Genomic DNA, 18,435 nt, shown 5'->3' on the forward strand with positions numbered 1-18,435 from the left:
GGTACGTTATTATTGTATGCTATCTAAGAAAAAAATTATGATTTATTATATGTTATATGACGACAACTTTATATTCTAGATAATAATTTTTTTACACACAGAAAGTATTTTTATCATAAATTTATATTCTAGATTATAACATTCTTACACTGCTAACAAAGGAAAGAAAGCATATATAACAAGATAAATTATTATTAAAATATTTGTTTTGGATAATGATTTACAACTCAACGTATATGAGATGATCGGTTTCTCAACGGAAGAAAGAGAATTAGGGGAATAACCGCAAAAGGGGAAAAATAGAAAATCTTTTGTGTCAATAACGGTGAGAAAATGAGTAAAAACCACCACCAACTCATTATTTTTTTTAATTGGAAGATCTTGTAGATTTGAGAAGAGGCTAGTTCATGTCTTATAGGAAAAGCTGATACATATATATATATATATATATATATATATATATATATATATATATATATATATATATATATATATATATATATATATATATATATATATATATATATATATATATATATATATATATATATAGGTCTATATTCTTCTAAAAACATATAATATGCAAACAAAATGAGTGCCTCTCCATAGACAAAAGACGTCTTTACAACTTTTGAAAAAAAAAACAAACAAACATCTTAATGCCATAAAATTCTGTCAAAAATGATGTTATATTGATTTGTAATTATAGGGGGAAATGGGAAGATGTTATACTTCTTTTGTATATCCGATGAAGAGGTGAAGTGATGGAGGGAAGGGTAAGATTGGTGGTTGAATCAATTAATGAAATGAAAAAGAAAGATAAAGGGTGAGTTTGTATGTGATCCTTTCTTACTATAAAGTATACACATATAAAACATATAAATTTAAGGGCAAATGATCATTTTGCATGTATTTAATTGTCCTCTATTAATGTTTTTAGTTTTATAGATCCAATCCGTAATAAAACCTTAAATGAGGAGCTTTTTATAAATCAAAAATATTTGGATCAAATCCAAAGAAAAGTTAAAGGACCATTTTTGCAGTTTTCAAAAGGAAATATCATCAATTTTAGAAAGTTTGAGTCCTCACATTGTAAATATCGCATTTTTTTTTTTCAATAAAACAAAAAGTCCCAGAATCAATGAAACAATCGAACCATTGCCAGAAATAGTCGCAGCGTGAAAGAAAGTGCTCAAATCCATCGTCTCACCAATACTTTCTCTCTCTAGAAAAATTTCTCTCTCTCTCTCTCTCTCTCTCTCTCTAAAAAAGGCAAAAGCCCCTTGGCGTAAATCTTCCACTTCTATGGCGAACAGCAACCTCCCTCGAAGAATTATCAAGGTATCATCAACACAAACAATTCTTAATCATCCGCTCCTGATCCCTTCCCCAGTTACTCATTTTCACATCTTTCATCCTTTATTCGTATACCTTTTCTCGTTTAAGATCCATTTTCCGGCGATCACCGCGTCGTGTATTCGAAAACCCTAACTTGAGTTTTGACTTTCTGGTTTTGATACAGGAAACCCAGCGCTTACTTAGCGAACCAGGTGATTATGAACTCTATCCCCTTTTCTCACGTATTGTTGATTTGTTATATTGTCAATTGCAAATTCGAAACTTCATGTGTTGTTGATTTGTTGTATGCCTTTGATTTTGTGGTGTAGCACCGGGAATAAGCGCATCGCCATCAGAAGATAATATGCGGTATTTCAATGTCATGATTCTTGGCCCATCACAGTCTCCTTATGAAGGTCAATTAACTTATAAATGCCTTTTTCTCTTTCTTCCTTCATTCTTGTGTCAATGAACTCCATTAATGTTTTTTTTTTTTGGATTTAATGAGCTTAAATGGTTAAGCACTTAATGTATTCAGAAACCTGTTATTCTTATAATTATAGGAGGAGTCTTCAAGCTGGAGTTATTTCTGCCTGAGGAATACCCAATGGCTGCGCCTAAGGTACACAAACATCTTCTTATACATGTTCATAAAGATATATATTTATAATCACATATTTTTTTTATGATTTTTTTTTTTTATAAATGTTTATAACAGGTTCGATTCCTTACAAAAATCTATCATCCAAATATTGATAAACTTGGAAGAATATGTCTTGATATTCTAAAAGACAAATGGAGTCCTGCTCTTCAGATTCGCACAGTGCTCTTGAGGTAGAATTGTTTATACTTTATTACTTTATAACTTATAATTCTATTAATTTTTGTATTATTATTATTATAAGTTAAAGAAATGAATGAGGATTTGTAATTTTGTAAGTATGTGATGTGATGTGGTAGTATTCAAGCACTTTTAAGTGCTCCAAATCCAGATGATCCGCTTTCAGAGAACATAGCAAAACACTGGAAATCAAATGAAGCAGAAGCTGTGGAAACAGGTAAGTTAATAGTATTAAATATTAATAGAATCCTATTTTTCTTTTTTATTAACAATATTTTTTCTTATATTTTGAAAATGTTACTTTTTTATATCATGAAGATTGCTATAAAAGTAAGTTGCTATTGTTGGTGTTGAAATTTTTTTTATATGGTGTGTGTAGCAAAGGAGTGGACGCGTTTGTATGCGAGTGGGGCCTAGCGGATGTATTTTGTTCGGGACTCTGAAAAAAAAATAAAAAAAAATATATTTTTATTACAACATATTAATATTCTCCATGTAGTGATTACTCTCTCTTCACTATTGAAACCCTATTTCTTTATGGTTCAAATGAATATATGATGTATCTTTTATATCAAGAATTTAATGAAGAGATGTTTCCTTGGATTGGTTATTATTTTCTAGAAATGATTTTGTTTTGTTTGTTTTATGTTTATTGAAAGAAAAAGGTGTTTGCTATTTGAGGTTTTAACAAAGAGGTGAGTTTCAAGATGATAGTGGAGTTGTTTTTTTATTGGGGTTCCTAACAAAAAGAATCAATAAATAAATTTGAGTCATTGCAAATGTAAGAATATTTACTTGCAATATCACATGATTAGTGTGAAACAATATCTGAATATCATAATCACTAAAAAACTAGAACGGATGAAAGCCGCATTAAAAAAAAAATCAAAATCCTAATAAAAAATGCTAGACTTTAGTTGTTTGCTTCAATTGGTTTTGCACAATGTTCACTATGATGCTACCTAATTATCTTGTTCAACAATTGCCGCATTTTAATAAAATTCTCCTACTAAATGAGGTAGTTCTTCATTATGTGACCACTCAAATACCTATAATCTTCATCCTTATTTACAAAATATGTGCAAGCAAAGAAAAAACCTACACAGGTTTTTATCAATTCAAAAAAATGAAACACTAGCTTTAATACTAAAATGGCTTCTAAAAAATGGTTGATTTTTTTTAATGGATGTAAAAGTTTGAAAGCTTAAATAACCTAATTGAAAATATATTGCCATTATTCTTTTAAATAAGGGGTCTACATTGGTTGTCACTTAAGGAAAATAGAAACCAAGAGTCCAAGACCTTCAATCCAAATGATCATTTTAACTAAATTGTTCCTTGAATCCCATAAGTTGAAATCATCAAAAACATTTGGAAGTTCAAATTTCAAACATATGTTATCATTTTAGAAAGAGAAAATTGAATAAAAGACACTAAAATTATATAAAATTTCAGTTTTAACATTGTGTTTTTTTTTTCTCAGTTAAATCACCAAACTTACAATTTTATTGCAAATTTAATCAATTATCATATTTGTTTTAGGTGTTTCATGCTTCTCACTTGCTAACTAGACAAAAAGATGATATGACATTCACATATGATCATAGTTGACAAATATTTAGGTTAAATTGAACCCTTACGTAAATCTGTACTCAATTCCCATTATTATTATTTTTTTCTCTTAGAGCATCATGATTTTATGCAATGGCTTCCTAAGGTCATTCAAGTAGTTCATCATTTCAAAGTGATGTAAGCAAGACATTGAATGTTTCTTTTATGAGATGTTACTGGGACAACCTTCTTTGCCTTGCTTACATCATTCTAAGATGATAAACCATTTAAGGGACATTAAGAAGCTATTGCACAAAATCATGATGCTTTGAGAGAATAAAAGAAGAATAAATAAGGGAAAATGAGTGCATATCTACGTAGCATTTTGTCTAGTCAGCAAATGAAAAACATAAAACACCTGAAACAACCAGTCGATTGGATAAATACAATGTCAAAATAAAAAATTTATATAAACTTAATAATTGTCTTTTATACGATTTATCTTTTAGAAAACAACTCAAAGATCATTTTTGTCATTATCTTTTTTATTTACGTCCCACTTATTAACTAACAATACCTTATAATTAAAAGATAAAACAATTACTTTTATGCAAACAATAAATAAAAAAGACTTATTAATCATATATTTAAAAATTATTTTATATTCGTATTAGTTACATCATTCTAATCGTAAAAAGGACAATTTGTTTCGAAAAATATGTTAATATATCAATTGTTGGTGGGGATTTTGCTTAATTCGATGGTACCTGATGTATAATTTTATGATTGAGCTTATTTAATTAAAGTTATTTAACTTATATTTTATTATATTACTTTGAATTTTTGTATTCATTAACTGTCATAAACTAATGTTAATTTTTTTTTCCGTGGCACTCTTTTTTATTTGTTTGTAATAATAAATTAATGCTACACTATAAGTCATAGATTTTATCAAAATCATTAATTGTTTATAAAAGGTTAATATTATTTTAAAATACATATCAGATGAAACATCTATACGTAATTGTTTTTTCTTTAAAACATTCGATTGTAGATGACAGATTTGAAAATGATATGGCAAGGCCTTATGAGTTATGATGGTTAATCATTGCCTTGGGGTGGGTGGGTGGGTGTGGGGTGGGGTGGGGGGGGGGGGGGGGGAGGGGGATTTTAGACAAATTTTATCTTTCGTTCATAAATTCAAACGCTAGTACAATAAATGTTGGATTAAACGCTTCGTACCTAGGGGCATGTCAATCTCTATTCTCTACGAGCATAGTTGAATTGTTTGAGATATTGGAATTTGATGAATGACTACTACAAAAAATTGGTGGAGGGTCGGTTCTTTTAGGACAATGAAAACAAATTGGTTAAAGTTCTTAATGACATTCTACAACAATCAACCTATGATAAGATTATATTAATTGCTAATAGTTTGTATTCAAACTTGGAAAACAAGTATGAAGACCCTTATTAATTAAAGAAAAAAATAACACTTATTCTATAGAACCATGCACATGAGCTTAATGATGCAATCATGAATCATATACCAAGGGACTTAAGTAGATATCTAAGTTCATATTTGGTTTGCAGATCTCAAACTGTAGAAAAGAAAGATGATATATATGGTGTATACACCTACATTGCTGAACTCATTACATTTCAACGATGTTCTTAGTCACATACTTGAACTTAAAATAGATGCACCAATTTTGCTAATGTGAAACCTTAATAAAGTTGTCGGATTATTCAACGGAACAAATGGCACATACTAATCTTTGAAAATGGTCGGTAGAAGCCTATGTGATGTCGGAAACATGTGATAGGAAAAAAAGCCATATTCTTCAAATCATAATATCATCGAATGAATCAAAATTATCATTAAACTCATAACTACCTTTTACCATTTGCTTTGCGATGATAATAAACTATAGTCAAAGACAGCGACGGAGCTTGAAGTGTTGATTTGGGGGGTCGGAAATAAAATATGTATAAAAATTGAAGAATAGAGGGGGGGGGGGGGGGAAGTCAAAATTTATAGTTTTAGGCTTAATATGTAAAAAATTTAATAGTTAAGGGTTAGTTATGAAAAAAAAACAGGGGGGCCACAACCCCTCCTAGCCCTACATAAGCTTCTTGAGGAACAAGAAGAAATGCATGGCCATTTTAAATGCAGATAAAGATAGGATAGATAAGACTAGCAAAAAAATATTTATCATATCATTATATATAAAATTATCTATCAAGTTCATGATTTTGATATGTTTAACGTATGTGGTGTTAGATAATAAGGATTTAGGAATAACAATAATACTTCGATATTACTAGGATCGTGATTATATCACTTTTCGAAATTTTGTAATTGGTCCCTTATAACATGAGATCACACGAATTCAAAAATGAGATAACACCAAAAAATCTGATTTGGATCACATGCCTAATCCAAACCATAAAACACAAAATACATTGTTGTTAAGTGGTCTTGAGAGATAGAGAATAGCAAAAGAACAATTCCGTTTGTATAAATGATCAACCATTTTCCTATAACAATTACCATACCATGTATTTATACAAGAGAGAAACGTGGTTAAATGAACAACCCCCGCCAGGGGCTCTACCTCTGCCCCTTGGACCTCACAAGGGGCGTTGCCCCTAGACCCGTCAGCGACGCTGCCCCTTGGAACCCCGTATCTAGGGGCACTGCCCCTAGACCCCGTATATACATGAGTTCACATTTCACATTCTGAGTGTGCATTCCCACATCCAGTCTTTGATGGTAAAGTGAATCTGACCTGTCTCGACAACAATAATAATTACATTAAAATATATTGATAATACTAAAATTACCAACATGTGGATCTGATACATCATTAAATTGAAACTACCAAACGGATTAGCAACTACAGCTGTTGAAAAGCTTGACTTTGCTATTGAAATTAGCAATAACGAATCAATTTAATAAGATTAAAAATAATCCATTCCTAGGGAATGTAGGAATGTAACACTACAAGCAACTTAGGAAAATAATGTAAACAATTTTTTACTAACGATCAAAACCTTTCTTTTGGAAACTCTATAGAATCTAATCATTTATCGATTTGTTAGAAGGTTTGCTAATTGGAAAGTTGAAATAATTTTTGTAGGAGGTAGAATCACACTTTTAAAATCGGTCATAACCATAAAATGCTTTGAGATATGCTTTATGTCGATTTTCAAAATTCTCAAATGCTTGGATACTTTTAGATGTCATTTCTTTTGGGGTGGCGTGGCGTGTTGTACGAAATGGAAGAAAGTTTTGGCCCCCAAAGAAAAGGTTGGATTAGGTATTGGAAGTTTTTACGTGTTTAATCATGCTCTTCTTTGCAAATGATTTTGACGTTTTTTAAATTATCAAAACTCTATTGGTTTTGTCGGTGAAGGTATACACGGTTCGGATTGAGGTTTTAGTTATCCTACGACTAAAGTAAAAAAAATGTGGAGTTTTGAGTAATATTATTGCCACCTTTAATTAATTACACAGAAAAGGTGTTTAAATGAGTCCAATTTTCAAAAATATGGGCAATGATACCACTACTAGTTTTCGGGAAAATACTTGATTTTTATTAGATGGGTAGGAGCGGGCAACACGAAGACGCGTTATTCCGACGTGGCACCAGGATAACGTCGTCATAACATGTGGAACACCACCCAGGGTCCCCGTTTTTAGGCGTTATGTTAGTGTACTTTATCATGACAACAGGAAGAAACAGATGCAATTCCGCCTCTCGGTTTTGCACAATACAAGTTGTATGCGAACATCCTCAACACTTAAGGTACACTGCAACTTTCAATTTTTTCAATCCCGCCTCACCCCACCACAATTCCCTACATCCCTTCCATAAAACATTTTTAACACATTTGCAACAATGCAACCAAATACCACACAACCACCATCCACGCAAGAAACGATACCTGAGACGCAAGCGGGGGGAGCCGAAAAAACGGCTAACAAAGGGAGAGCAAGAAGGAAAAGGAAAGTGGTCGCGGTGGAGCAATCGGAAGACGAACCTCCAACATGGTGGACCACGGAGAAAGAATATGTGTTGGCGGTGTCATGGTGCGGGACATCAAAAAACCCAACTCAAGGAAACGATATGAGAAAAGTCGTTTTTAGTTGAATTTATATTAAAGGATTAAAACTTAAAGTTAATCGGATTGGTGATTACGAAATCTGACATTAGCTATTTCTATTTTGTAATGCTTTGTTCCTTTTTAACTAAATGTTAGTTTAATATAACTTGGCTATCGAAAGACTGAGAGTTTTGAAATACAAATTCAGCTTACCTAAAACACTATGCTACTTTTGTAAACTAGGGCCAAAGAAAGCGGATATTAGGTCAAGTCATATTAATGTCAATATTCGACTTTTGCACAAACTTATGCATTGTGCAACCTTTAAATCGTGTCCTTAAACTCAGGACCACATACATATAAGAAATCTTTAGGTTCGCCAACTACCTATGATTAGCTGTGGGCCAAAACCAAAACAACAACAAAATGACACAGACACAAGCTCGAAAGTAGATAAACTGGAAAATATGGCTCAAGAAGACAAAAACGTCCAAAACGGCATCAAATCATGTTGTACTAAAAAATACCTATAGAATATGTATGTATAACAACCTGTCAGAACTAAGGAATACGTTATTGATGAAAACTGACCACTTATCTAGATTGCTAGCAAATTAATAAGAAAGTCCAATATTAGGTTAAATTGACTGAAAACCAACTATTATAAAATAACCATGAATCCAGCATACAATGCCTAGTGAAAGTGACAAGAAAGAGAATAAGTTGATATCAACACCCAACAATATTTTTGATACAATACAAGGGAGGGAAGATTTCTAATATAACATCAATGTTGACATTGAGGATATGAATTACAAAAAATACAGGTTTTACAACGTAAATTTTATAAGATAAAATATTTAGATGACGTTTTCAAATTATACATAAAAATGATTATTTTAACATACCATTCAATAATTAATTTTCATACTTCTGTGTTGGTTGCTAATAGTTTCAAAGTCCTTTAGAATATCCGATTATTTAATATTCACCAACATTAAGATATTATTTAATAAAAAGAAAATAAATAAAAACTTAATTTCGAAATTAAAGTTATCTACTTGATAAGTAATAGGGGAAAATATAAATAAATCTATTATAGTCTATTCTATTCTATTTTAATAAATAAATAAATAAATTTTTGACATATGCCATACTCTTATTAATTTTGTTACATGTTATTTTGTGGTTATTTTTTTTTCTTTCACATTTCGTTTTATTGTTTTTTTTTTCATTTTATTAAATCTCATATAATATGTAAATGTAATAATTGTAATAAATTTAATAATAAATGGATATTAATTTTCATTAATACAACTTTCGTTTTAATTTCAAAATTCCTAAATTGAAATTCAATTATTTCTTTTGCTTATTTGTTTAATTTTTTTAAATGACCATTATTAATTTCAATAATTAACTATTTTTTCCTTATAAATTAAATTAAGATTTTGATATTTATTATTATTTTTTAAAATAAAATCATGTAATAAATGAGTTTTAGAACTAATCTTGTAAGAAAAACTTAGACAACTTTGTGATTTTAAGACTAAGGTTAATCTAATTTTTTTTTTTTAATATTTTGTGTATTTTTCCGGATTAAATCTCAAGTTTATTTTTTGCCTGAAAAAGACTTTGTATTTTTTCATTTTTTTTTTTATAAAAACCCATCAACTTTGTAATTTATTTTTGAAAAAAAAACCCTCAACATTCTAAATGCTTCTAAACAAACTCTCAACTTCTCTAGTTTTTTCTAAAAAAAACCCTTATATTTTACAAAATTTTTTTGATAAAAAATGACTAAAATGGTCGGATGGATAAAAATAAAAAAAATACAAGGTTATAAGGTTTAATCCGAAAGAAAAAAAAAAGAAAAACTACTTTTTTGGATTAACCCTTGCCCTAAATCGAATATCCAGAGATGAGATAAAGAGATCAAAATCTGAAAATTCTTTTATTAAAATTCAATAAAAAAATCCTAAAAGATAGTATAATTACACCAAATGTACTTTTCATAGCATTCTTTTGTGAAATAAATACACCACCTTTGTGGGTAACGTTTTGGCCTTTATCCCTTTTTAAGGGCTATTACGTACCAAAGACGAGCCAACAGTCAATAGCTGATAGTTTACTAAATATGCTATCTTAACCCCTTAAAGTTTTGTTAACAGTTATGTACAGACCCTTTTGGTTTGTACTACAGTAGGTCTAGCCCCTATAAAATCATTTATGTATTGACAAATGACTATTGAGTCCCCTTTAAAACATGTGGTACTATTCATTGGACGTCTTTTGTCCAATCCATTCCAACAATAATGAATTAAAAGCTAATATATATATATATATATATATATATATATATATATATATATATATATATATATATATATATATATATATATATATATATATATATATATATATATATATATTAGATTTTTTTCGTTCATATTTGCTCTTTCAACTTATTAACTGTAACTATTCAATCATTATAACAGGCTACTCCAGATAAATCGAAAAAAACGACTTAATAAAGTAATATATTTATCACTTTTTACACATTAAGTCCTTAATATATTTTTTTTTGCGCATTTAGTTTTTAATATTTTTTTGTTGTAAAATAAGCAATTTTTATTTGTGTACACATTCAGTACTTGTGAACAGTTTATTTAGGTTTTTCTCATGACATTCAACATAAGACAATTATTAATGAGGTGTTTGAGGCTGTCAGTGCTTATGGTCAATGCAGCTATGATTGCTGGTGCTTAGGTTTTGTGTTATGAACGTCGCAAATTCTTCATATAATCTCATATTTTAACGGTCTTTATATCCAAACGTTCGTATTTGAGTCTACTACAAAAATCCCTTGTTTGCTAGGGACCTAGATTTGCATTCTTGTACTCTAACAATATAGAACAATCTTGAATAATTTGACTACACTAGGATGAAAATAAAATCTCACGCTAGTGGAATATTTGTCTAGTTTGTTAGAGTTGATAGGTTATTAGGTCGTACAAGGCACTAAGCATGTCCCTCGATAAGGCTAAGAGGTATGGTCATGTTCAACCCATTTAAAAAGTGATGTCACATCAGCATCATGTCAACTCCACTACAAACTTATTACCAAACCACTAGCATTTGGAATTGGTTACCACTCCACAACATTTTTTTTTGACATTATTAGATTAAATTAAAAACATTAAACTAAAAACACATTACATTAATTTAAAACACACAAATTTAAATCCTAAAATACTTAAAAAAACATTTAAAAAAAATCCTTAATTACTTATTTATCCTAAATTACTTAAAAAAACATAAAACATACAACTAAAACATAAATATTAGAACCTAATTTCCATATTTATCGCGGACTTGTTGTTGGATTTTTAGAAATGTCGCTAGATTTTTTGGGTCGAGATCCAGTTGGGCTTTGTGTTTATGATTTGAAGATCGATAGATTTTTCGGCGACGAACTTCCTTCATTGATTGATATTTTTTCTTAGAAAACTAGGAGTTTCATCTATGGATTCCATAAGCCCGTCGTCGCTAGTTGTGGTTGCTTTTCTGCTTGCAGACGTAACCTGTTTTGCTTTGTTCCTTCCTGGTGGTCAACAAAGTTGGACTTCCGGTGGACCCTCTACCTCGGCAACAACAAATTCATCATTGAGGTCTAGGGCAAAACCCGCGTCCGAATCGGAAGTTCTTGGTATTTTGTTGGAGCCGGTGGTCGAGTCCGAATGCGACATCTTCGGATTAAGGACCCACTTTGGACCCTTACGACAAACTTTCCATGCTTTTTGGTGACCGAATGGTTTACCATTGTTGGTAACTTTGAATTGGTAGCACGCGGTTGATAACATGTTGAAGTCGTTGCAACCAATTTTTTGCATATTTTTTTAGATTCTCAAATATGTCATTAAACTTTGTGCAAGTCGCTTGTAGATCATGCAATTTTCCATTGACTGCGTCATACGGTCGATTCGTTTGCCTTCCTAGTAGCGCACGAAAGTGATCCAGAACGCGGTTCCAAAAACTTTCTCCGGATTGGGCGTTGCCTCTCCTCGAGTCACACGATATGAAAATCCAAGCTTTCGCTAAAGCTTCCTCCTCTTCTTCATTCCAAGCCACTGCTTTTTTTCCTTTTCCTTTTCCTTTTGGTTGCCTTCTTCGAGATGGTTGTGGTGTTTCTTGGACCCGTTCGTCATCGTTGTCGAGGTTTATAGTTTGAGATTGAGATAATGAGACTTGAGATGATTGTGTTTGGAATTTTTGTGGTTGAAATTTTTAAGAAGGTTGCTATTGAAAACCTTGAAATTGGGGTTGAATGAATTGTTGTTGTGGTATTTGTTGTTGTAGAATTGTGGGTTGTATGCAAGGTTAGTGAATAAAGGTTGTTGTTGGATTAGAGAGTTTAACAATTGCATGTAAGTTTGATAATTATTTGGAGTGTTTGTGGTGGTTGGGGTGTTTGGAGTGGGTGGGGTATTTTGGTTTAGGTCCATTTTTGAAGAAGAGATAAAGAAAATAGAAGAAAGTTTGTGTTTTAGAAGTGTAAAATATAAGTAAAATGTGTAGTATATATAGGTAAAAGATGTAAAGAGATGTTCTTTAAATTTAAAAGTTTGATATTTTTTTTAAATCGATTGAACGGTCAAATATACGACCGTTACCTTCTTTCCCCTCATTTGATCATTTGTCTTCGTCTGTGGAGGGTACTACGCCACAAGCCACCTATGTATACCTGGGGTGGTGTTCACGCGTAGGTTGGCATGCCAACTCAGCTCCTACGTATGCTTTTCCCTTCCATACTGGAAGGCCTAATATTCAAGCTTCATATTCAGGAGGTTGATGACGTATCTCAGAAGGCGAGTCGCCTATGAGATTATAATATTTATATTTGTATGTTTTTAGAGAGTTTTAGTTGGTAAGAATTCATAGGTACTAAGCATGTACCTCAATAATATTCAACCATTGACTTTAGATAGATTTTGTAGATATTACCGCTAATTTCACAGGTAATTTGTACAAATTCATTAGGATCTCAAAATGAGATTCAATAAACATTATATTATACTATTCAAATATTTAATGGGATATTGAAGTAGATGATCCTAACCAAATAAAAAGAAAACTATATCAAAGATAATAACAAAGATTATGAAGATCCTCTAAAAGAATAAATTTATTTGTTTCTCTTATACATAGCTTTTGTAATCCTTCTATTTTTTACCTCTTTGCATAAAGTCTCATGCCGTCGGTTAAGGCATGGATTATTATCCTCATATCATATGACTCATATGCTATTAGACGACCACTAGGTTTTATCTTAAAAAAACCCTAAAATAGATCCTCATGGCCCCTACGACACCAACTTCATCATCTACCACTCCTTCTATATATCAGACGATTTTCTCACTTTCGATAGTATGGTTCATCTTGTCAGTACTCAAAAACTTGACTCAACCAACTATTTGATATGGTTCAGTCAAGTTGAACCCATCTTGATTTGTTTTGATCTCAAAAAACTATGTGATGGTACCACCAAACCACTACCCATAACCATACCATCTTCTACTAATGTTGTTGTGTCCATTGTAAATCTGGCCTACATGGAATAGGTCTGATTTGATCAGAGGGTTTGAACCCTCTAATAAGCTTCTCTTACAACTGAAGTTGTTGTTGTTGAATGTCATCTTTCTCAACAAATATGGTTTACCCTTCAAGCCACCTTCGGTCATGCATCCAAAACATGGGAGATTCAAATCAAAGACTGTAACGCCCTAAATTTCAACCCAAAATTTTTAATGAAATTTTAATTGTAACAACCTGAATTTCCAAATAAAAATTTCATTTTTAATTAATCAAACATTCCCATAAAATATGAAATATCAATGACAATTCTTTTCAAAATCCATAACATCAACATTTTATTTCAAATATTAGAGCGTCCCCATATAAAGTGTCGGAGAGTGCATGCCGCGCTATCAGGCCTTGACCTTGCCCTTAGGCTCTAAAGTACCTGAAACAATCAACAAACTGTAAGCTAATGCTTAGTGAGTTCCCAAGAGCATACCCCACACAATCCACATAATCACATAAACCATATAAGCTATAACAGCTACATATACCACATAAGCCATGCATACAAACATATAAGGATGTCGTGGGCTCCCCCAGGGTCTTAGACCTACTTGTCATAGGCTTCCCCTCGTGGTCTTTACATGGAATGCCATGGGCTCCCCCACATGGTCTGATATCCGACTTCCACGGGCTCCTCCCAGGGTCTTCCATACAATGACACAAAGTCAACTAGCATACCATATATCACAGAAATAATTATCATACTACATAACACGTATATAAACATATAGGGATGTCGTGGACTCCTTCCAGGGTCCTACTCCAAGATGACGTGGGCTCACCCCAAGATCTTATACCTATGTGTCATTGGCTCCCCCACATGGTCTTTACCTGGAATGCCATGGGCTCCCCCGCATGGTCTGATATCCGACTGCCACGGACTCCCCCACGGGGTCTTCCATACTTAGCATATCACATATCACTTAACAACTTAATATATTATGCAACACATAATGGGCCGGCCTTGGTGCCTTTGACCCATTAGTATGGTGAGGAGACACCTCTCAAGAAATGTTGAACTGATAAAGTCAATTCCAACTTGCAGCTCCAACTCAACTGCCTACAATCTTGTCAAAATCCTAAAATACTAGAAATACCCTTAAGGTCAAACTTGGTCAACCATAGTCAAAGTCAAGATCAGTAGTCCATGTTGACCCCAACTCGTCAAGTGCATCTAGCAACTCGTTGAGTTCTTTCAGAGTCCAAAAAACCGACAACTCCAGTCCATTCGCCGAGTTACCTGAGTAACTCGTCGAGTTCTTCAGTGTCCAGGAGACCGAAAACTCCCATCAACTCGTCGAGTCATCTCACCCACTCGCCGAGTTCACTAAGAATCCAAAAAGGCGAGTAAACCCAACCCCACTCGTCGAGTTGGCTATGCAACTCGTTGAGTTCCTTCAACCCTTTTCATGTTCAGTCCTTTCCAGTTGAATCCAAAGCTCCTAACTACAGATCCAGTCCCCTAGGGTGTAGTTACCACGTAAAGTTGCCAACTTTACGTGCATGCAAGGCCTTAAGAGGCTAAAACACTCAAAACTAAGCTTATAAAGGTGTTTATGGCATGGAGAAAGGCCAAAGCTTGATAAATCTTGAATCTTTAGGCTTAAGGAGGCCTAAGGTGTCCAGATCTGAAGTTACAACTTCAAATCATGCTCAACTCTGAAAGTAGCTCCCAAAATGGGTTAAAAATGCACTAAACTCCCATTGGAGGAGATCTAAGAAACAAGAGGTCAATGTAGAGACTTTTTACCTCCAAATGGATGCTAACACATGGTAGAGGCTGGATCTATAGCCTCCTCCTCACTTCAATCCCTTCAAACTTCGAGTTTCCTTCCAAAGAGCACAATATTCACTCTCCAAAGCTCACACACACTCAAGAAAGCGCTAAGGAACGACTAGGGTTTCTCTTTGGACATTAAGGACGATGAGAGAGGCCGCAAATGAGCCATAAGTTCCTTAAATAGGGTACAAACTCCTGAAAATTAGGGTTTCCCTTTACAACGTCTACTCGTCGAGTTGGGCCTTCCAACTCGTCGAGTAGATCCTAAATCCCGTGTCCAAAATGATCTCTACTCGACGAGTTGGAGCTCCCCAACTCGTCGAGTTCCAGTCTAAAACCCTAAAATCTTGAAAAGTAATTGATACTTGAAACGAGCGTTACATTAATATCCAAATCCCAACTACAAAATCTTAAATATGACCATTTAATCGTAAACCATTTATCAGAATATTGTCCAAAGTTATCATGTTCACAAATCTCCCATTGATGCGATGCAATTGAGTCGTGCCCCTCCTTTAATATAAGAAAACCTGAAAACATTTGAAACACACATCGTAAGCACAAAGCTTAGTGATTTCCCGAAAATATAACATACAACACAGAAAAAATAAACAATTATGAGTTATCAGCAACCTTGGAGATTACCTAAAGTTTCATTGAGCAAACAACACGCCATGTGGGTTATCAGCAACCTTGGAGACTACTTGAAGTATCAGTGGGCAAATAGCACACCCGGTGGGTTATTAGAAACCCTGGAGACTACCCAAAGTCTCAGTACACAGTAACACATATCACAGTAACAACAAATAAGACCCAACGGGTTAGCACATATATACTACCACACAGGCTCATAAAAACATGCAAGAGTCATGAAGAAAACTAACATCCTACATATAAAATTTAGTGAGACGACATTGGTGGCTTCACCTCACAAGCACAAGGAGAAGTCTCATCTGAATCGAAGAACTCTAAAACATTATGATACGATCCCTTTTCTGCATTGCTTGCACCCGCGAATCCATTAACACTAGAACCATATAAAATCTTAATTAATAGCCCAAAATCCTCAATTTTGACCCAAGGTCAAACTTGTTCAAAAATTCAAAAGTCAATAATTCAACTTCAGGCTGAGTACGCCCAACGTACTCAACTCGTTCGCATGGCTTACTCACCATCCATAAACGAGACCCCATATGAGTACACACAACGTACTCAAAGGTACGCCCAAGATACTCATCTAGAAGGCACTTTTCCATTAAGAGTTTATTCTCTTAAATCCTTTCATCCAACACTCAAATCTAAACCTATAACATCATTCTAAGTCACAAAGTTCCCACCTTTATGACTTTCTATGTTTAGAAAAGGTCTAAAAGCCAAAACCCGAACTTGTTAATCCATTAAGACATCATAACTCTTGCATGGAAGGGATAGAAGGACCAAGATCACATTTTTATGGCTCCTAATAGCTCCATAATGGATACATTTTCCAACTTTATTCTTTAGAATGATCCAAGCCATCAAATTATATCCTTTAAGTATCAAAGGGACCAAAAGTGCATATTTTTCAACTTAATCCATTCAGTCCAAGTCTCCAACCTTTAGATCTGAATCACTATGATGTTTAGATGGATAAAGCCTCCAATTTTATCTATAACAAGGGGCGTGTTCGGCACAGAGCGTTTGGGAGCTTCTAGCATTTGACAAACCGCTCCGTTTAAAACAAAAAGCCTTGTTTGGCACTACAAGCTTCTAGTGTTTAGTTTAATCAAAATGCTCCAAATCCAAAAGATACTTCATGTAGCGTTTAACAAAATGCTACAAGCTACAAGCTACCCGCGAGTTTTGCTGAACACGCCCAAGGTCACTAACTTTCAAGATCTAAAATTTATGCACTAAAATGACCAAAAACTCATAACATTCAAAACTAGCTAGATCTAACAAATGTATCATCAATATTCAAGCTTTATACCTCTAGAAGAAAGATCAAGGTGAACAAGGTCTGGATCTACAAGCTCCAATGCAACCAACACTTGTCCAATGGGCTCCTTCTACTCCAAGATGCACCAAGAACACTCCAAAGCACATAAAACAAATTATTCTTGCTCACAAGGCTCAAAATAGGGTGAGGGTTTTATGGGAGGACGTTGAAGGGGTGGAGGCTAAGAATGGAAAGGGTTTGGGGGAGTTATGGAGCTTAAATAGGGCTTAAAACCCTCTAATTAGGGTTTATCATTTGATTGAATACGCCCAACGTACTCCTAGTATGACCAACATACTAGGTTAGACTCCGGGATCACCTTTGGCTTAGTACGCCAATCATACACCCTGTACGTCCAACATACTAGGCTCAACCCAAAACCCTCCTAACTTTGAACGATCATAACTTATTCGTTCTAACTCCGATTTCGACGTTCTTTATATCCATGGAAAGGATTTTAAGAGCCCCACAATATTATCTAGATATCTTGGACTAATAAACTCTCGAAAAAGATCCATATTTCATGCAAGATCACAACCCATGATTTTCCCTGTTTATCCTCGGCCCAAAACACAATTCAAAGTTTAAGATCTTACAACCATCATTACCCTTCTACAATGACTAAACTTTGCCTCCTTAAGGACCAAATCCTTTACAATCGACTTCTGGCCCATATCCCTGAATAACAAAATGATCCAGAATAGGGTGTTACAACTCTCCCCCAATTAAGTTAGATTTCGTCCTTGAAATCATTCCTTACTATCTCCTCTACCAATCCAAATGATCACATCTGAACTCCCTGAATTCCAAATAAGGCTGGAGAAGTCATCACACTCCGTCGACGACCCACCCTTATTTCCGTCGAACCCAAATCAATAGGAATCACAAGCCTTAACAAAGAATGAGCCTCAACTTTTCCGTAAGCTAACGAGTACCCAACCGTTATGCCTGAAACTAAAAACCCTGATCAATGTCTGACTCCCAGACAAACATAACCATTCCAAACCTTTCTCATAATGACTAAAATTCATAACCTAAACCGCACAAACCTATCTGTCCTGAACAAATTTGTGGATACCCAAAACATATACGCCCCGATCACTCACCGGTACCGAAAATCCTAATAAAAAACAACATCAGCTACAAACGCATAACTAAATAGGTGTGGGTGGTCTTGATCTATCCGCCAACATGACT

At 33.6% G+C, this 18,435-nt stretch overlaps 1 protein-coding gene across 1 annotated transcript; it reads left to right on the forward strand.

Annotated features, from left to right (window-relative positions):
• The first annotated feature begins 1,149 nt into the window (after positions 1-1,149).
• On the forward strand, positions 1,150-2,792 carry LOC111913718 (ubiquitin-conjugating enzyme E2 35). Its single transcript, XM_023909427.2, has 7 exons — positions 1,150-1,341; positions 1,523-1,550; positions 1,668-1,754; positions 1,902-1,960; positions 2,057-2,172; positions 2,299-2,396; positions 2,559-2,792. Exons 1-7 carry the CDS (start codon positions 1,306-1,308, stop codon positions 2,594-2,596), a joined length of 462 nt encoding a protein of 153 aa, XP_023765195.1. The 5' UTR covers positions 1,150-1,305; the 3' UTR covers positions 2,597-2,792.
• Positions 2,793-18,435: the final 15,643 nt, after the last annotated feature.

The sequence above is a fragment of the Lactuca sativa genome, chromosome 7 (assembly GCF_002870075.4).
Source record: "Lactuca sativa cultivar Salinas chromosome 7, Lsat_Salinas_v11, whole genome shotgun sequence".
NCBI classification, from domain to species: domain Eukaryota; kingdom Viridiplantae; phylum Streptophyta; class Magnoliopsida; order Asterales; family Asteraceae; genus Lactuca; species Lactuca sativa.

Excerpts from the sequence above, each read along its gene's own strand:
- LOC111913718 (XM_023909427.2), top strand. The coding sequence starts at position 1,306 with ATGGCGAACAGCAACCTCCCTCGAAGAATTATCAAG. Across the intron at positions 1,961-2,056 it reads ACCCAATGGCTGCGCCTAAG|GTTCGATTCCTTACAAAAAT; the intron begins GTACACAAACAT and ends TGTTTATAACAG. Across the intron at positions 2,397-2,558 it reads AGCAGAAGCTGTGGAAACAG|CAAAGGAGTGGACGCGTTTG; the intron begins GTAAGTTAATAG and ends TGGTGTGTGTAG.